We start from the raw sequence: 21,398 nt of genomic DNA, 5'->3' as shown, positions 1-21,398 counted from the left end.
ATATGGGGAACTACAAGACAAGGCAACCAGATCCGACACTCTTCTAGCAGAGGCAATAGCCAGCAAGAACACCACCTTAAGGGAAAGCCACTTAAGGTCAGCTGAACCAAGAGGTTCAAATGGAGGCTCTTGCAACGCCTCCAAAACCACCGACAAGTCCCAAGGAGCCACAGGCGGGACATAGGGAGGTTGGATACGCAACACACCCTGAGTGAAAGTATGAACATCAGATAAAGTCGCAATTTTTCTCTGAAACCACACCGACAAGGCAGAAATATGAACCTTGAGGGAGGCCAGACGCAGGCCTAAATCTAGGCCCGGCTGCAGAAAAGCCAAAAGTTTGGCTGTACTAAACTTGGAAGCGTCATAATTGTTAGATGCGCACCAAACAAAGTATGAATGCCAGACCCTATGGTAAATCCGAGCAGAAGCTGGTTTCCGGGCCCACAACATAGTTTTATTTACCTCTTCAGAAAAACCCTTAGCCCTCAAGACGGAAGCTTCAAGAGCCATGCCGTCAAAGATAGCCGGGCTAGGTCCTGGTAGACACAAGGGCCCTGAACGAGGAGGTCTGGGCGTTGTGGAAATAGAAGTGGATGCTATGACGATAGGCCTTGCAGGTCTGAGAACCAGTGCCGTCTGGGCCACGCCGGAGCTATGAGAAGCAGAATTCCTTTTTCTTGCTTGAACTTCCGAATTACCCTGGGCAGGAGTGACACCGGAGGGAACGTACGGCAGCCGAAACCTCCACGGCACTGCCAGCGCATCCACGAATGCTGCTTGAGGATCCCTTGTCCTTGCTCCGAAGACCGGAACCTTGTGATTGTGTCGAGACGCCATCAGATCCACATCTGGAAGACCCCACCTTTCCACGAGGAGTTGAAACACTTCTGGATGGAGGCCCCACTCGCCGGCATGCACGTCCTGACGACTGAGAAAGTCCGCTTCCCAATTCAGGACTCCCGGAATGAATATTGCCGATATTGCCGGTAGATGGCGTTCTGCCCACTGTAGAATCCGTGAGGCTTCCTTCATTGCCAAACAGCTTTGAGTGCCGCCTTGATGATTTATGTAAGCCACTGTGGTGGCGTTGTCCGACTGTACTTGAACAGGACGGTTCTGAATTAAATGCTGGGCCAGGTTCAACGCATTGAAGACCGCCCGCAACTCCAGAATGTTGATCAAGAGGAGAGATTCCTCCTTGGTCCACCGACCCTGTAAGGAGTGCTGCTCCAGCACCGCGCCCCAACCTCTTAGACTGGTATCTGTTGCCAACAGGACCCAGTTGGATATCATGAAGGGACGGCCCCTGCACAATTGTTGGTCCTGGAGCCACCAGAGCAGCGACAGACGAACCTCCGGAGTCAATGAGATCATTTGAGACCTGATCCGGTGAGGCAGGCAGTCCCACTTGGCTAGAATCGGCTTCTGGAGGGGGCGAGAATGGAATTGAGCATACTCCACCATGTCGAATGCTGAGACCATGAGGCCCAGCACCTGCATCGCCGAATGTATCGACACTTGCGGACGAGAAAGGAAGCAACGAATCTTGTCCTGAAGCTTCAGGACTTTCTCCTGAGACAAGAACAACCTCTGGTTGTGAGTGTCCAACAGCGCTCCCAAGTGCACCATGCTCTGAGCAGGGACCAGGGAGGATTTCTTCCAGTTGATGAACCACCCGTGGGCTTGTAGAAACCGGACTGTCATATCCAGATGACACAGGAGAAGATCTGGGGAATTTGCCAGGATTAACAAGTCGTCCAGATACGGCAGTATCCTGACCCCTTGACGGCGGAGTACCACCGTCATCACCGCCATAACTTTGGTGAAGACTCGCGGAGCCATTGTTAAACCAAAAGGTAACGCCCGAAACTGGTAATGTAGGTTGCCAATAGCGAACCTCAGGTATTGTTGATGTGACACTGCTACAGGAATATGCAGGTAAGCCTCCTGTATGTCCAGGGAGACCATGTAGTCCCCAGGTTTCAAGGCCAGAACTATAGAGCGAAGGGTTTCCATACGGAACTTGGAAACCTTCACAAACCTGTTCAGTGCCTTGAGGTTGAGAATGGGCCGGGAGGACCCATTCGGTTTCGGGACTAGAAACAGCGGAGAATAGTACCCTCGGCCCCTCTGAGCAAGAGGCACCTGTACTACGACTCCTGTATCCAGGAGGGTCTGTACCACCGAATGCAGAGTGTTTGCCTTTGTCTGGTCCGACAGGACGTCTGTCTGGCAAACTCGATGAGGGGGTCGGTTTTTGAAGGCTATGGCATAACCTCGAGTGACGACTTCCCGTACCCAGGCATCTGAAGTGGTCTTCAACCATTCCTGGGTATACCCTAGAAGCCGCCCCCCCCACGGGGAGGCCCGCCCCGTCATGCGGCAGGCTTATCGGTCTTGGCAGCTGGCTGACGGGCAGCCCAGGCTCTTTTGGGCTTCGGCTTACCAGGTTTGGAAGTGCAGGCCTGCTTATGGTACGTCTGACCTTTTGCTTTACCTGAAGGACAAAAGGGGCGAAAGGACGTGCCTTTGGCCTTCGACACAGAAGGAGTTGTATTAGGCAGACAGGCAGTTTTGGCAGTAGCCAAGTCAGCCACTATCTTATTTAAGTCCTCCCCAAACAGAATATCTCCCTTGAAAGGGAGTACCTCCAGGGTTTTTCTAGAGTCCAGATCCACAGACCAGGATCTCAGCCACAATATCCAGCGAGCCAGGACTGACGTAGTAGAGGCCTTGGCTGCTAGGATACCGGCATCAGAAGCCGCCTCTTTAATATATCGAGAAGCTGTGACAATATATGACAAGCATTGTCTAGCATGGTCAGAGGATATTTCAGCTTCTAACTCCAAGGCCCATGCTTCAATAGCCTCTGCAGCCCATGTAGCTGCAATAGTGGGCCTTTGTGCAGCACCCGTGAGGGTGTAAATCGCTTTCAGACAACCCTCTACACGTTTATCCGTAGGCTCTTTTAGAGACGTGACGGTAGTGACAGGTAGAGCTGAGGAAACCACCATCCTAGCCACATGTGAGTCTACTGGAGGAGGCGTTTCCCAATTCTTAGACAGCTCTGGCGCGAGGGGATAGCGAGCCAGCGTCTTCTTTTGAGGCACAAACTTCATACCCGGGCTTTCCCAGGGTTCCTGACGTATATCCACTAGGTGATCAGAGTGAAGTAAAACCTGTTTAACCACCTTCTGACGCTTGAACCTATCTGGTTTCTTAGGAGAAACGGATGGCTCGGGATCATCCGTAATCTGCAGAATTAACTTAATAGCCTCCAAAAGATCAGGAACATCCAAATGTGAACTACCCTCCCCATCAGCCGTATCTGAGTCAGAACCTGTGGGGTCAGTGTATGTGCTGTCTTCATCAGACGAGGTGTCAGTGACAGCAGTGGATTGTGAGGAGACAAGCGCTCGCTTAGAGGACCTCTTGGACTTAGGCGAGCGTTGGTCAGACTTTTTAGTAGTCAGGGACTGGTTCAACTTCTTTAATTGAGCAGATAAATCATCCGCCCACGGCGGGTTAGCTGCAGGGACCACATACGGTTGTACCGGCATTGGGGGTCCCATAGGGGGTGTTAGTTTGTGAACTAGCGTATGCAGAAGAGTGGAAAAAGCGGCCCACGGAGGGTCAGTATGTGCCTCCGTTGCCACAGTCCCACTGGGGGGCAAAGAGCCCCCAGAACCCGAGCCCACAGCTGCTATATTCTCCTCATATGGGTCTGTGGCTGCAGCAACCCCAGCAGTGTGCTCAGCGCCAGAACCGTTACCCTCATGATATAACTTGCAGTATGAGGTAACACAGTACAATTATTAGCAGCACTATATCCCTAAACCCAAAACCCCTGCGCAGTGAAGTCAGCACCAGCAGAGATAAAGGAGAGATATGGTGACTAAATCACAGAGAAAAATACGTAATACAGTATATCTTTGTGAAAATCCTATATTAAATAACACTTGACGCACCGAGCCCCCTCAGGATATAGAGTATAGGGATAGCAAGTTGAGTGAAAGACACGAAATGGACACCACTCAGCTATCAAATGCACACACAATAGTCACAGTTTGTACAATGCAGAGGTTATTACAGACAATAATACTGCACTGGACTAGCTTGTATAGCTAAATAGTCAAGAGATATAACACTACACAGTAAGAACTGGATGTATATCACAGGGTAATTGTACTAGAAAACCCTGACTAAATGCACTCTTTCTTACTAACACTGACTAAAAAGGCAGGTAGAATACTTAAGTGTCATGTAAAGGCACAGCGCTGACAACCAGGCGGCTTTACACAGGAGGATTTGCCCAAGCAGTCCCAGGAACAGTGAACTGAGGTATAATGGTGCCGCAGACACTGACAGGGAGTGAGGAAAAGACAGAGATGCAGCTCCAGGGCGGAAACACTTGCTAGAAATGGCGCCCTGGGGCTGGGGGAAGGGCTTCATGTCTAAGCCTTATCCCCCTTGCTGGCAAAACCACCGGGTACTGTGGGCGATATTAAAATCGGTTTTGAGAGAAAACCTGACCTGCATTCATGCCCTGGTGATCTAGTGGGATCGCCTGTACTGCCACAGTGTCCACCGCCAGCGCGCGCGGCCCGCCTCCCCCTGACCTCGCCGGATCGCGATAAAGACCGGGTCCCGCAAGCGGGACCCACTTACCACCTCTCGAAGCGCGGCCACGCGATCCTAGAGAGCCCCAGCCGTGTGTGCCTAACGTGAAGTAAACCGGAGCCTCCGCTGTAGGTACCCGGCAACCAGGGCTCGGGAGTGTACAGCGCCGCTGGGGAGAGCTGGAGCAGCAGCAGAGAATGTCACAAGACATTTACCACCGCTGTTGCCCTGAAGTCTTCACTTTTTCTTCTGAAAAAATAAGATTTTACTTACCGATAAATCTATTTCTCGTAGTCCGTAGTGGATGCTGGGGACTCCGTCAGGACCATGGGGATTAGCGGCTCCGCAGGAGACAGGGCACAAAAATAAAGCTTTAGGATCAGGTGGTGTGCACTGGCTCCTCCCCCTATGACCCTCCTCCAAGCCTCAGTTAGGATACTGTGCCCGGACGAGCGTACACAATAAGGAAGGATTTTGAATCCCGGGTAAGACTCATACCAGCCACACCAATCACACCGTACAACTTGTGATCTGAACCCAGTTAACAGTATGACAACGTAGGAGCCTCTGAACAGACGGCTCACAACAAGAAACAACCCGATTTTTTTGTAACAATAACTATGTACAAGTATTGCAGACAATCCGCACTTGGGATGGGCGCCCAGCATCCACTACGGACTACGAGAAATAGATTTATCGGTAAGTAAAATCTTATTTTCTCTAACGTCCTAGTGGATGCTGGGGACTCCGTCAGGACCATGGGGATTATACCAAAGCTCCCAAACGGGCGGGAGAGTGCGGATGACTCTGCAGCACCGAATGAGAGAACTCCAGGTCCTCTTTAGCCAGGGTATCAAATTTGAAGAATTTTACAAACGTGTTCTCCCCCGACCACGTAGCTGCTTGGCAGAGTTGTAATGCAGAGACCCCTCGGGCAGCCGCCCAGGATGAGCCCACCTTCCTTGTGGAATGGGCCTTGACAGATTTAGGCTGTGGCAGGCCTGCCACAGAATGTGCAAGTTGAATTGTGCTACAAATCCAACGAGCAATCGTCTGCTTAGAAGCAGGAGCACCCAGCTTGTTGGGTGCATACAGTATAAACAGCGAGTCAGATTTTCTGACTCCAGCCGTCCTTGAAATATATATTTTCAATGCCCTGACAACGTCCAGCAACTTGAAATCCTCCAAATCGCTAGTAGCCGCAGGCACCACAATAGGCTGGTTCAGGTGAAACGCTGACACCACCTTAGGCAGAAAATGAGGACGCGTCCGCAGTTCTGCCCTGTCCGAATGGAAAATCAGATATGGGCTTTTATACGATAAAGCCGCCAATTCTGACACTCTCCTGGCTGAAGCCAGGGCCAGTAGCATGGTTACTTTCCATGTAAGATATTTCAAATCCGCCGATTTGAGTGGCTCAAACCAATGGGATTTGAGAAAATCCAAAACTACATTAAGGTCCCACGGAGCCACTGGGGGCACAACCGGGGGCTGTATATGTAGTACTCCTTTTACAAAAGTCTGGACTTCAGGAACTGAAGCCAATTCTTTCTGGAAGAAAATCGACAGGGCCGAAATTTGAACCTTAATGGACCCCAACTTGAGGCCCATAGACAATCCTGTTTGCAGGAAATGTAGGAATCGACCCAATTGAAATTCCTCCGTGGGGGCCTTCCTGGCCTCACACCACGCAACATATTTTCTCCAAATGCGGTGATAATGTTGTGCAGTCACCTCCTTCCTGGCTTTAACCAGTGTAGGAATGACCTCTTCTGGAATGCCTTTTTCCCTTAGAATTCGGCGTTCAACCGCCACGCCGTCAAACGCAGCCGCGGTAAGTCTTGGAATAGACACGGTCCCTGCTGAATCAGGTCCCGTCTTAGAGGTAGAGGCCACGGATTTTCCGTGAGCATCTCCTGAAGTTCCGGGTACCAAGTTCTTCTTGGCCAATCCGGAGCCACGAGTATCGTTCTTACTCCCCTTTGCCGTATAATTCTCAGTACTTTGGGTATGAGAGGCAGAGGAGGAAACACATACACTGACTGGAACACCCACGGTGTTACCAGAGCGTCCACAGCTATTGCCTGAGGGTCTCTTGACCTGGCGCAATACCTGTCCAGTTTTTTGTTGAGGCGAGACGCCATCATATCCACCTTTGGTTTTTCCCAACGGTTCACAATCATGTGGAAGACTTCTGGATGAAGTCCCCACTCTCCCGGGTGTAGATCGTGTCTGCTGAGGAAGTCTGCTTCCCAGTTGTCCACTCCCGGAATGAACACTGCTGACAGTGCTATCACATGATCTTCCGCCCAGCGAAGAATCCTTGCAGCTTCTGCCATTGCTCTCCTGCTTCTTGTGCCGCCCTGTCTGTTTACGTGGGCGACTGCCGTGATGTTGTCCGACTGGATCAACACCGGCTGACCCTGAAGCAGGGGTTTTGCCAGGCTTAGAGCATTGTAAATCGCTCTTAGCTCCAGTATATTTATGTGAAGAGACATCTCCAGGCTTGACCATACTGGCTTGACCATACTCCCTGGAAGTTTCTTCCCTGTGTGACCGCTCCCCAGCCTCTCAGACTGGCATCCGTGGTCACCAGGACCCAGTCCTGTATGCCGAATCTGCGGCCTTCTAACAGATGAGCACTCTGCAACCACCACAGAAGAGACAACCTTGTCCGTGGCGATAAGGTTATCCGCTGATGCATCTGCAGATGCGATCCGGACCATTTGTCCAGCAGATCCCACTGAAAAGTTCGTGCGTGGAATCTGCCGAATGGGATTGCTTCGTAAGAAGCCACCATCTTTCCCAGGACTCTTGTGCATTGATGCACAGACACTTTTCCTGGTTTTAGGAGGTTCCTGACAAGTTCGGATAACTCCTTGGCTTTCTCCTCCGGAAGAAACACCTTTTTCTGAACCGTGTCCAGAATCATTCCCAGGAACAGCAGACGTGTTGTCGGGGTCAACTGAGATTTTGGAAAATTCAGAATCCACCCGTGTTGTTGCAGCACTACTTGGGTTAGTGCTACTCCGTCCTCCAGCTGTTCTCTGGACCTTGCCCTTATCAGGAGATCGTCCAAGTAAGGGATAATTAATACGCCTCTTCTTCGCAGAAGAATCATCATTTCGGCCATTACCTTGGTAAAGACCCGAGGTGCCGTGGACAATCCAAACGGCAGCGTCTGAAACTGATAATGACAGTTTTGCACCACGAACCTGAGGTACCCTTGATGTGAAGGGCAAATTGGGACATGCAGGTAAGCATCTTTTATGTCCAGGGACACCATAAAGTCCCCTTCTTCCAGATTCGCTATCACTGCTCTGAGTGATTCCATCTTGAACTTGAATTTTTGTATGTACAGGTTCAAAGATTTCAGATTTAGAATAGGTCTTACCGAGCCGTCCGGCTTCGGTACCACAAATAGCGTGGAGTAATACCCCTTTTCCTGTTGTAGGAGGGGTACCTTGACTATCACCTGCTGAGAAAACAGCTTGTGAATGGCTTCCAATACCGTCGCCCCGTCTGAGGGAGACGTTGGCAAAGCAGACTTTAGGAACCGGCGAGGGGGAGACTTCTCGAATTCCAACCTGTAACCCTGAGATACTACCTGCAGGATCCAGGGGTCCACCTGTGAGCAAGCCCACTGCGCGCTGAAATTCTTGAGTCGACCCCCCACCGTTCCTGAGTCCGCTTGTAAAGCCCCAGCGTCATGCTGAGGGCTTTGCAGAACCCGCGGAGGGCTTCTGTTCCTGGGAAGGAGCTGCTTGCTGCCCTCTCTTACCCTTTCCTCTGCCTCGGGGCAGATATGACTGTCCTTTTGCCCGCTTCTTATAGGACCGAAAGGACTGCGGCTGAAAAGACGGTGTCTTTTTCTGTTGGGAGGGGGTCTGAGGTAAAAAGGTGGATTTCCCGGCAGTTGCCGTGGCCACCAAATCCGATAGACCGACGCCAAATAATTCCTCCCCTTTATACGGCAATACTTCCATATGCCGTTTGGAATCCGCATCACCTGACCACTGTCGTGTCCATAAACTTCTTCTGGCAGATATGGACATCGCACTTACTCTCGATGCCAGAGTGCAAATATCCCTCTGAGCATCTCGCATATAAAGAAAAGCATCCTTTAATTGCTCTAAAGTCTGTAAAATACTGTCCCTATCCAGGGTATCAATATTTTCAGTCAGGGAATCCGACCAGACCACCCCAGCACTGCACATCCAGGCTGAGGCGATGGCTGGTCGCAGTATAACACCAGTATGTGTGTATATACTTTTTAGGGTAGTTTCCAGCCTCCTATCAGCTGGATCCTTGAGGGCGGCCGTATCAGGAGACGGTAACACCACTTGTTTTGATAAGCGTGTGAGCGCCTTATCCACCTTAGGGGGTGTTTCCCAGCGCGCCCTAACCTCTGGCGGGAAAGGGTATAATGCCAATAACGTTTTTGAAATTAGCACTTTTCTATCTGGGTTAACCCACGCTTCATCACATACATCATTCAATTCCTCTGATTCAGGAAAAACTACAGGTAGTTTTTTCACCCCCCACATAATACCCCTTTTTGTGGTACTTGTAGTATCAGAGATATGCAAAGCCTCCTTCATTGCCGTGATCATATAACGTGTGGCCCTACTGGAAAATACGTTTGTTTCTTCACCGTCGACACTAGATTCAGTGTCCGTGTCTGGGTCTGTGTCGACCGACTGAGGTAAAGGGCGTTTTACAGCCCCTGACGGTGTCTGAGACGCCTGGGCAGGTACTAACTGGTTTTCCGGCCGTCTCATGTCGTCAACTGATTTTTGTAATGTGCTGACATTATCACGTAATTCCATAAACAAAGCCATCCATTCCGGTGTCGACTCCCTGGGGGGTGACATCACCATTACCGGCAATTGCTCTGCCTCCACACCAACATCGTCCTCATACATGTCGACACACACGTACCGACACACAGCAGACACACAGGGAATGCTCTATTGAAGACAGGACCCCACTAGCCCTTTGGGGAGACAGAGGGAGAGTTTGCCAGCACACACCCAAGCGCTATAATATATATGGGAACAACCCTATATAAGTGTTGTATCCTTATAGCAGCTTAAATATAGTAATATCGCCAAAAAAAGTGCCCCCCCTCTCTGTTTTACCCTGTTTCTGTAGTGCAGTGCAGGGGAGAGTCCTGGGAGCCTTCCTCACAGCGGAGCTGAGCAGGAAAATGGCGCTGTGTGCTGAGGAGAATAAGCCCCGCCCCCTATTTCGGCGGGCTCTTCTCCGGAGTTTGTGAGATCTGGCAGGGGTTAAATACATCCATATAGCCTCAAGGGCTATATGTGATGTATTTTTTAGCCATAAAAAGGTATTATACATTGCTGCCCAGGGCGCCCCCCCAGCGCCCTGCACCCTCCGTGACCGCTGTGTGAAGTGTGCTGACAACAATGGCGCACAGCTGCAGTGCTGTGCGCTACCTCAGGAAGACTGAAAAGTCTTCTGCCGCCTGCTTCTGGACCTCTTCCATCTTCGGCATCTGCAAGGGGGGTCGGCGGCGCGGCTCCGGGACCGGACTCCATGGCTGGGCCTGTGTTCGATCCCTCTGGAGCTAATGGTGTCCAGTAGCCTAAGAAGCCAATCCATCCTGCACGCAGGTGAGTTGACTTCTCTCCCCTAAGTCCCTCGATGCAGTGAGCCTGTTGCCAGCAGGACTCACTGAAAATAAAAAACCTAAAAACTTTTTCTAAGCAGCTCTTTAGGAGAGCCACCTAGATTGCACCCTGCTCGGACGGGCACAAAAACCTAACTGAGGCTTGGAGGAGGGTCATAGGGGGAGGAGCCAGTGCACACCACCTGATCCTAAAGCTTTATTTTTGTGCCCTGTCTCCTGCGGAGCCGCTAATCCCCATGGTCCTGACGGAGTCCCCAGCATCCAGTAGGACGTTAGAGAAAAGCTTTTCTTAGGGCTGCATGGAGCATTCTGGGAACAGTCAAAGCTTTGAGTCTGTTGGTGCCTCGAATCAAGATCCTACTCTACACCCCATTGTCCAGACTTGTGGAGCCCAGTGTACCCCGCAGCAGAAATATATGGATATCTGAACATATGGAAACTATAACAGAGATAGCTTTCTGTTTTTGACATAGACGCAAGGTAAGAAAACATAGCACACATATAACACCATACTAAATGCATATAAAATATTTATTATATTAAACATACAAGGGGATAGGCATTTTTATAATGGGTGCAGTGTGCACATGGGCCAGTAGGTCCAGGGAAGGGGGGGGGGGGGGGGCACACCACACACACTGCACCCATATAGTATACTTACCCCTCCGGAGTCCCGCCATTTCCGAATGATTTGCGCATGCGCACTGGAGTTGTCCCCATATGTAAATTCCAGTCACCACTATCACAGCCCTAGGGTAGGGATGGCCATTGGTGGGCTATCGTCAATGGTTACCATCAATGGTACCATCGATTGGTAACCTTGATGGTGGGAAACCACCTGTAAGGGAACCATTGATGGTTTTGATCATCGATGGTCACCCTTACTTTAATATTGAGTTAGTCGCGGGCCAATCAGAACCCGTAGGCTATGCTCCGTGCCCTACACCCTGAAAGATAAAAAAACAACAACATTTAATAACTCTTTAACATTGATGTCGGGAAACCATCTGGTTCTTCCCATCGATGGTAAAAGTAGTTAACATCGGTCATAGACCATCGATGATTTTGAATCATTGATGGTTGATGGCCATCTTTACCCTAGGGTTGTCTGATAGGGTTAGTCATGAAAACTGTGGGCCTAATTCATGTTTGTATGCAATGGCCGATGTTAATGCAATGGAGCGAATATCTGCAAACGCGCATGTGCTGCAATCGCAATGTGCATGCGTCAAGGTGATGCTGCGATTCCGCTCACAGTGAGGATTTCATGGGAAAGTGATTGACAGGAAGTGACTGCTTGGAGGTGTTAATGGAAGGTGGTTGCAAAAAAGCAGGGGTGTCATGGCCGTTTTCGGGGCGTGTTTCTGCCGCCAGCTGTGAGCTTGTACCACAGGCCAACCCCTAGACACAATGTTCCTCGTGTTTGTGTAGAGGCTGCGAAAGTGTACGCAATTGCGAATGAGTTTGCAATAGCTCCGATGTGCGTCTGTTTTCATTTCTGGGGAGCAGCTTCACTTGCTATCATTAGCAGTTGCGAAGCTGAGAAAATGCATACATACATGAATTAGGCCTTGTAGCCCAATCTGCATGTCTATTGAGTATCTCATCAGGGGATACAAGCCCAAGCGTCAAGGTGAGAACACTCCATCCACCACCTTAGAGCCATCCAATGCAGTAGATATATACATATACAGTACATATTGCATGGTGCTACTGGAAGCATTTATGGGATTGGGTAAAAACAGGAATGGACTGGCTCCCTGAAGCGACCACTGCCACTGTGGAGCTTGTAATATGCGTCCCCATCCGGGGGGGTGTCCTCTCTGGGGTGTGTCCCGTCCAAGGGGTGTCTGTGACAACTGTCACTGGGGAGACGAGGAGGGAGAGATTACAGCCTCCCATAACCATAATGGTCTGGACTATGCAGGGAGGCTGTAATCACTCCCTCCCTGTCTCCCCGGTGACAGCTGTCACAGACACCCCCCTTGGACGGGAAAATGCCAGCAATCTTTGGTAAGTACTATGGCCAATCCTAGTCCCAACCCTAAACCAACCATCCCATAGCCTAACCCGGGGGTAATTCAGACCTGATCGCTAGGGTGCATTTTTTGCTGCCCTGTGATCAGATAGTCGCCACCTACAGGGGGAGGGGTGCGATCGCTTTTGTAGCAGAGCTGCACAAACATCAGTTTGGGCAGCCTCTTCTCAGCCCAGGACTTACTCTGCCGCTGCGATTGTTTGCTGCTGATCGGGGCCGGAGCTGACGTTAGACACCCTCCCTGAAAACGCCTGGTCCCTCCTGCATTTTTCCGGACACTTGTGATCGCTTTTTTCGCACCATCCCATCGCTAGGCACCGATGCCCGATGCTGCGGTCCATCGTGCCTGCGCATTGCGGTGCATACTCATGCACAGTTCAGATCTGATCGCCCGCTGTGCGAAAACGCACAGCAGCGATCAGGTCTGAATTACCCCCCCTAACCGCCCCCTTCCCGCACCCATAGAATGGGGGCCTTTAGATAAAATGCATGGGGGCCTTTAGATAAAATGCATGGGGCCTTTAGATAAAAGTTGAAATATACTGTATCTTCTTAATATACTCTATAGACAAATTCAGAATCAGAAACAAAATTATTTTACGAATGTTTTTTTTTCCAAAGTTTGACTCTTCCATACTGTATACTTACTGTAATGAAATAGTCATACTTCAATCTGATTACACATAGTCATCAGTATTTGCTCTCACAAAGGGCCTAATTCAGACCTGATCACTGTTGTGTGATTTTGCATGACGGGCGATTATCGAACGACTGCACATATGTATGTATCGCAATGCGCAGGCGCAAGGCCAAACTGCGAAAGAATGGTGCAACAATTTCAATCACAAGGGGATTGATAGGAAGCCGACGTTTGTGGGTGGTAACTGGTCGTTTTCTTGGAGTGTCTGGAAAAACGCAGGCAATTCCCAAGCGTTTTTTGGGAGGGTGTCTGAGGTCAGCTCCGACCACGATCAGCCTAATTCTGTCGCACTGTAGGAGTAAGTCCTGGGCTACGCACAGACTGGAAAAGTCATTCAATGGTGAGTTGCGAACGGATTTGCCGATGTCCGCTGTCTGGTGAAGTTTTTGCGCGGCGAACGCATGCATTTGCACACTTGCACAAGGCAGGTTTTACTCTCTATGTGCCACGGCTATCTGATTGCAGACCTCTGCAAAAACACAGACGAGTGATCAGGTCTCAATTAGGTCCAAAATCTTTATAAAGATCTCTGCATTGTGCTCACTACGATGTTCAGTGTACTGTATGGCAGTCACTGGAACGCTGTATGAACTGTATGACAGTCACTAGGATGCTACCTGTCCTGCATGGAGGACGCTGTAATGCTCTCTGCCCTATATAGGAGTGACTGGGATACTGTATGCTGGCTGGGCACAGGAATGCTGTATGGCGGTCCATGAGATGCTAGGATATTGCCTGTATTTTATGGAGGTCACTAGGATTTTGTCTGAAGTATAAGGCAGTCTCTGAGATGCTGCCTGAAGTGTACGGCAGTTCCAGGGATGCTGTCTGTGTCCCCAGAATGCCATGATCACTACTTAACATAAAAGGCTACTAACAAAGATTTATTAATAAAGTAAGGGGGTCATTCCGAGTTGTTCGCTCTGTAAAAATCTTCGCATCGCAGCGATTTTCCGCTTAATGCGCATGCGCAATGTCCGCACTGCGACTGCGCCAAGTAAATTTGCTATGCAGTTAGGATTTTTACTCACGGCTTTTTCATCGCTCTGGCGATCGTAATGTGATTGACAGGAAATGGGTGTTACTGGGCGGAAACAGGCCGTTTTATGGGCGTGTCGGAAAAAACGCTACCGTTTCCGGAAAAAACGCAGGAGTGGCCGGAGAAACGGAGGAGTGTCTGGGCGAACGCTGGGTGTGTTTGTGACGTCAAACTAGGAACGACAAGCTGTGAAATGATCGCAGATGCCGAGTAAGTCTGGAGCTACTCAGAAACTGCTACGAGGTGTGTAATCGCAATATTGCGAATACTTCGTTCGCAATTTTAAGATGCTAAGATTCACTCCCAGTAGGCGGCGGCTTAGCATGAGCAAATCTGCTAAAATTCGCTTGCGAGCGAACAACTCGGAATGACCCCCAAAGTAAGTTCATTTTACTCGAATGATGTCAGCAACTATACTTTACAGTACATAAAGTAACAATGACGAACAGAAGTAAAACTGCATACTGTAGATTTCCTCCAAAGAATTAAGTAATTTGTTCACATGAATTCAAATTAATCACTTACACAACTTTAATTCCTCTAGAAAAAACAACAAAATAACTAACATGCAACACTCCAAGCTCTCAAGAAATAATAAAGCAGGCTTAACTTTTTCGGTCTGGAAATCCTTTGACATCTGTTTTCCCAATTACAATGCCTATTATACTCTGAAAAATAAAAATGGTATGCTGTATACAAATAGAACACAGATGTAGTTAGAAAATTAAATTTCATGGTCTTATACCCCACTAGTTAAAGTACACATTTTTCTGAATAGCAATTATGCAACTATGCTTGCTCCACACCACCCAGTAAATTTGTACAATGCACTATTAGATTTTATGGAAACTATTGCAAACACTAGGCACAAAAGCTGACATTTGTGGAATGTAATACTACACTGTTTTTTTTTTTCTTTCTCATTTCACTTAATCATTAAATTGGACAAACTAACTAACCTTCAATGGAGAACGTTTCTTTTAGTGTCTGAATTTCCTGTAACTCTATGGTAATTTGTAAAAGTTTTCATATGACATTCTAAATTATTGTAAAACATAAAATCCCCTGTTAACAGCTAGAACACTGCAGATTGTTGTAAGTGCTTTTAAATATGATGACCTCATTGTGCTTCATTTATAAAGGGCCAATATATAGCATATATGTCAGGTCTTGCTCTGTTACAGCATAATTGTTGGTTTAGTTACAAACGGCAGAACATAATATCTTAAAGGCAGTAGTAACACCTAACTATAAGGGCATACACATGGTGGTATTTAACAGAAGCTTTAAGTGCAGCTTAAACGTTGTGCTCTGTCCTCGTCTTTAACAGAAAATGTTCTTTATGTACCCTTATAGCATATTATACTATGCAAATTAGTGATATGTAACAAAGAATCGGCGAGCCGGGATGCCGATAGTCAGGATGCCTGCCTTCAGAATACCGACAGCGGCATCCCGACGGTTAGAATCTCGACGCAGTTAGGTAAGTAGGTTAACTTTACCCCTAACCCTCCCTACTCGCAGCCTAACCCTAACCCTTCCCTCCCGATGCCTAACCCTAACTATCCCGCAGCCTAACCCTAACCTTCCCTCCCCCAGTCTAACCCTAACCCCCCCTCCCACGATATTTACAATCGGGATTGCGACCGTATGGATTATGACGTCGGGATTCTTAGCAGTGTCGGGATTCCGATGCCGGTCTTCTAATCGCCAGCATCTTGTCAACTACATCCCAGCGAGCCTTCATCAGCAACCTCAGCTTTGATCACCCCATGCAAGAGATATGTCAGATACAGGCTTCCCTTAGCCATACACACAAAGCTTTTCATACACAGATCTGAAACGCCTCAGAAATTACCTATTTAATGGAAAGACAGATCTGGCCAACTTCCATCCGGCTTAGAGTAGGACATAAATTTGCTTCTGCGCTATATGTAAAAACACTCCATTTGCATCTGTGCTTAGAGATCAGAATTAGATCCTATGTGAGGAGATCTCACTCTCATGTGAGAGGGTTGAACTACATGTAGGCTTTGAGGGCTTGTGGGGTTCTAAGGGCATGTGAGAAAATATTTTAGAAGTGGCATGCATTGGGCTCTGTTGGAAACGGGAGTGAAGAGGAAGCGTAACAATACCACCACTGCCCGGGTGTAGTACGGCTGACCGGCGGTCAGGAGACCGCCGGTCCACTTACCGACGCCGGGATCCCGGCGGGGAGGGGCGAGTGCAGCAAGCCCCTTGCGGGCTCGCTGCGGGCTCGCACGGGTTCTATTCCCACTCTATGGGTGTCGTGGACACCCACGAGTGGGAATAGTCCCTGTTGGTCGGCATGCCGACCATCGGGATAGTGAGCCGTCGGGATGGTGGAGGAGGTCATGTGACTGTCGGTCTCCCGACCGCCGGTCACATGAATACCACCCCCACTGCCCTTACCCTACACAATGGTATTATCACACACAATGGAACTTAAAAGGGGTTGGGTACGGAATCCCAGCAGTCAGGATATCGACCGTCGGAATGGCGGCAGCAGGACCCTGATGGTGAAAATGCTGGCAATCTTTAGTAAATACTTTACGGCTAACCCTAATCCCAAACTTAAGCCACCCATCCCATACCCTCACCTCCCCACCCCCACCCAGTTGACCTGCAGCCTAAACCTAACCGTCCCCTTTGGAAGCCTAACCTCCCCACAACCACAGCCTAATTAATAACTCTAACCTTAACTCTCGTACTTACTGTTTCAAGTTGTCTGCATTTTCACCCGTTTGGACCCCACTTCAAGTATTCCGATGGTCAGGATTATGACCATTAGAATGCACACTGTATTCCAATAAAAGGGAAAAACCGCGCCCAGTCCATTGGCCATGGCCCCTGATACCTATCTAATATCTGGTGGCATGTGGTGGACTTGTAGAGCAAGTGAGGGGCATCTTGGAGAAATCTGAGTGATGAGGTAGTGCCAAGGTTGTTTTAGGACTGTTTAGGGTGTGAATCACTGATGTACATCAAGAGTGCTCGTACAGAACTCCATTATTTTGTAACAAAAGCTTACAATGAATGTAGCCAAACTGCACAGTGATCATGTCACTCTTGGCTTGTACTGGGTTGGCCCTTCTGTGCTTAATGATACTCTAATGGTGGCCATACACTATTGCGATTTCTCAGAGGGGAGAAGTCGCATACGTTGCCCTTGAACTGCTCGGCAGCTCCCCTGGTGGCAGGATCGCATATGATACATCCTATGCATTTTTTTTGCATACGGTGTATCGTATGCGATCCCAGCCAAGGATGCCGGAGCCCGCCCCCTCCGAGAAATCTATAGTGCAGCCTCTGCGATCCACAGGCTCCGATCCAATGAGCACGGGACCGCACATCGGATTGACCTGCGATTTGCCACTTTTCATCCGATTTCTCGTCCCGATGGGTGCCTTAAGATTAAATGTCAAAAAGAGATATGTAGTTATAATGCATTTTTATACTTGCCTTATATCCTTTTTTCTGGATGAGTGTTGGGGAAATAAAGACTCTGCTAGAGTTGGACACTTAATGCAAATTCTGCCCTATGTCTGAAACTCCTCCTCCTCTGCACCTTCACCCCTGCAGGGAGCCCAGTGTAAAATTCCCACAGGAGTAGGGAGCTTAGCTCTAATCTGCCTTTGGCTGCATTTTAACGTACAGATCAGTTATATTCTTAGAAAGTGCAAAAACATCCAGCTTGGATTGGTGAAACATATGCTATGGACGGGTATGGGACTCCAGGTCGACACCATAAAGGTTGACACACCTTAGGTCGACACAAATTGTCGACTTGGAAAAAAGTCGACATGAGTTTTTTATGTTTTTTGGTGCCGTTATCTTCGTAGAGTGACCGGGAACCCCAATTAGTGCACAGCGTCCCCACGCATGGCTCGCCATACTTCGTACAAGGTGCCTCGCTCCGCTACCGCTGCCCACGGCACAGGTTACCGTTCCTAATTGTAGTCCACATGGATCGTAAAGTATGGAAAAGTTCAAAAATGTAAAAAAATTGTGAAAAACTCATGTCGACCTTTTGTCCATGTCGAGGTGTGTCGACCTTTTTGGTGTTGACCTGGAGTCCGGATACCGCTATGGACAATACTGCACCCATGTCCACCCATAGATGCTTTAGATGCGTTATTGGGCATAATGTTTGACCAAGTATGGTGCAGGACTTGCTGTGTCTTTGAGTGAAGAAAATTTTTCCAAGTCATATATAACCCTGGAAGACAAAATGACACCAATGGTGTGCACTCCACAGTCACTGCATAACCATGTGCCATATCTACTGGTTGCTGAGCTTGTTTGTGTCTAGCAAAGTATGTAGCACACCAGCGACCATATTGTACATTGGTCCCAACCAGGCTTGGACTGGCCCACAGGGGTACAGGGGAAACCACCGGTGGGCCCCACTGCCAAAATTACAAAACTACGCCGCACAGTAGTGCACCCTTAATCTCATTACACTGCACAATAGTGCCCTTCATTAACACGTGTGTGTGTGTATATATATATATATATATATATATATATATATATATATATATATATATACACTGCTCAAAAAAATAAAGGGAACACTAAAATAACACATCCTAGATCTGAATGAATGAAATATTCTTATTAAATACTTTGTTCTTTACATAGTTGAATGTGCTGACAACAAAATCACACAAAAATTATCAATGGAAATCAAATGTATTAACCCATGGAGGTCTGGATTTGGTGTCACACTCAAAATTAAAGTGGAAAAACACACTATAGGCTGATCCAACTTTGATGTAATGTCCTTAAAACAAGTCAAAATGAGGCTCAGTAGCCTCCACGTGCCTGTATGACCTCCCTACAACGCCTGGGCATGCTCCTGATGAGGTGGCGGATGGTCTCCTGAGGGATCTCCTCCCAGACCTGGACTAAAGCATCCGGTGGATGGAGCGAGACATGATGTCCCAGATGTGCTCAATTGGATTCAGGTCTGGGGAACGGGCGGGCCAGTCCATAGCATCAATGCCTTCGTCTTGCAGGAACTGCTGACACACTCCAGCCACATGAGGTCTAGCATTGTCTTGCATTAGGAGGAACCCAGGGCCAACCGCACCAGCATATGGTCTCACAAGGGGTCTGAGGATCTCATCTCGGTACCTAATGGCAGTCAGGCTACCTCTGGCGAGCACATGGAGGGCTGTGCGGCCCCCCAAAGAAATGCCACCCCACACCATTACTGACCCACTGCCAAACCGGTCATGCTGGAGGATGTTGCAGGCAGCAGAACATTCTCCTTGGCGTCTCCAGACTCTGTCACGTCTATCACATGTGCTCAGTGAGAACCTGCTTTCATCTGTGAAGAGCACAGGGCTCAGTGGCGAATTTGCCAATCTTGGTGTTCTCTGGCAAATGCCAAACGTCCTGCACCGTGTTGGGCTGTAAGCACAACCCCCACCTGTGGACGTCGGGCCCTCATGGAGTCTGTTTCTGAACGTTTGAGTAGACACGTGCACATTTGTGGCTTGCTCGAGGTCATTTTGCAGGACTCTGGCAGTGCTCCTCCTGTTCCTCCTTGCACAAAGGCGGAAATAGCAGTCCTGCTGCTGGGTTGTTGCCCTCCTACGGCCTCCTCCACGTCTCCTGATGTACTGGCCTGTCTCCTGGTAGCGCCTCCATGCTCTGGACTCTACGCTGACAGACACAGCAAACCTTCTTGCCACAGCTCGCATTGATGTGCCATCCTGGATGAGTTGCACTACCTGAGCCACTTGTGTGGGTTGTAGACTCCGTCTCATGCTACCACTAGAGTGAAAGCACCGCCAGCTTTCAAAAGTGACCAAAACATCAGCCAGAAAGCATAGGAGCTGAGAAGTGGTCTGTGGTCACCACCTGCAGAACAACTCCTTTATTGGGGGTGTCTTGCTAATTGCCTATAATTTCCACCTGTTATCTATTCCATTTGCACAACAGCATGTGAAGTTGATTGTCAATCAGTGTTGCTTCCTAAGTGGACAGTTTGATTTCACAGAAGTGTGATTGACTTGGAGTTACATTGTGTTGTTTAAGTGTTCCCTTTATTTTTTTGAGCAGTGTGTATATATATATATATATATATATATATATATATATATATATATATATATACACACATACATATATATACACAAATACATTGGTAAGATGTCCGGCACTCCAACAAACAGAGACTTCACGCCCGGTGCCCTCACAGCCAAATGGGCTATAGAATCGTTGCAGAGAAGCGGCACTCAAAGCATTGTAAATACAGGTAAATAAATTGCCACAATCCGTAGGAATAGATCAACGTTTCAATTCATTATAAATTGTCGTGATTATACAAACAGAATGAAAAATCTCTCACCTTAAATCCCCCACCGCTGTGAATGTTTCTCCCGCCTGCCGGAGCGGGACGCTTCATGATGACGTAGCAGCTATCCGCCGTCACGTCCACCCAAACCCCATCACCATAGTGACCAGTTAAACAAATCAGATAGCTGCAGTACAATATAGGATGTATGTCATGAAACATTACAGTACTAGAATTCCATATCCCACATAGCAATACATAATAATTACCTAGATCACTCATACAAAAAAGCACTAGTGAAGATAGATAAAATCTAGATAAAGTATAAATATAGTTATAGAGAAGGGTCTGACCCTTCTATATAACTATATTTATACTTTATCTAGATTTTATCTATCTTCACTAGTGTTTTTTTGTATGAGTGATCTAGGTAATTAATATGTATTGCTATGTGGCATATGGAATTTATATATATATATATATATATATATATATATATATATATATATACAGGAAATAAATAATAAGATTTTACTTACCGGTAAATCTATTTCTCGTAGTCCGTAGTGGATGCTGGGGACTCCGTAAGGACCATGGGGAATAGACGGGCTCCGCAGGAGACAGGGCACTTTAAGAAAGAATTTAGACTCTGGTGTGCTCTGGCTCCTCCCTCTATGTCCCTCCTCCAGACCTCAGTTAGAGAAACTGTGCCCGGAAGAGCTGACAGTACAAGGAAAGGATTTTGGAATCCAGGGCAAGACTCATACCAGCCACACCAATCACACCGTATAACTTGTGATAAACTTACCCAGTTAACAGTATGAACAACAACAGAGCATCAGATCAACCCTGATGCACCATAACATAACCCTTATGCAAGCAATAACTATATACAAGTATTGCAGAAGAAGTCCGCACTTGGGACGGGCGCCCAGCATCCACTACGGACTACGAGAAATAGATTTACCGGTAAGTAAAATCTTATTTTCTCTAACGTCCTAGTGGATGCTGGGGACT

The 21,398-nt window shown here is 48.2% G+C and overlaps 1 protein-coding gene across 9 annotated transcripts in view; it reads right to left on the bottom strand.

Annotated features, from left to right (window-relative positions):
* The window catches only part of MEIOB (meiosis specific with OB-fold), a 377,950-nt gene that overhangs the window by 176,022 nt on the left and 180,530 nt on the right, over positions 1–21,398 (bottom strand). For 8 of the 9 annotated variants that reach the window (XM_063934973.1, XM_063934970.1, XM_063934967.1 and 5 more), the window contains exon 3: positions 14,664–14,721. In XM_063934973.1, coding sequence (XP_063791043.1) covers positions 14,664–14,721 — 58 coding nt within the window. The remainder of the gene's footprint in view (positions 1–14,663; positions 14,722–21,398) is intronic. The other variant, XM_063934972.1, reaches the window with a different exon arrangement.

Source organism: Pseudophryne corroboree, chromosome 7, assembly GCF_028390025.1.
Source record: "Pseudophryne corroboree isolate aPseCor3 chromosome 7, aPseCor3.hap2, whole genome shotgun sequence".
NCBI lineage: Eukaryota > Metazoa > Chordata > Amphibia > Anura > Myobatrachidae > Pseudophryne > Pseudophryne corroboree.
This window is presented reverse-complemented; position numbering and strand designations above follow the sequence as displayed.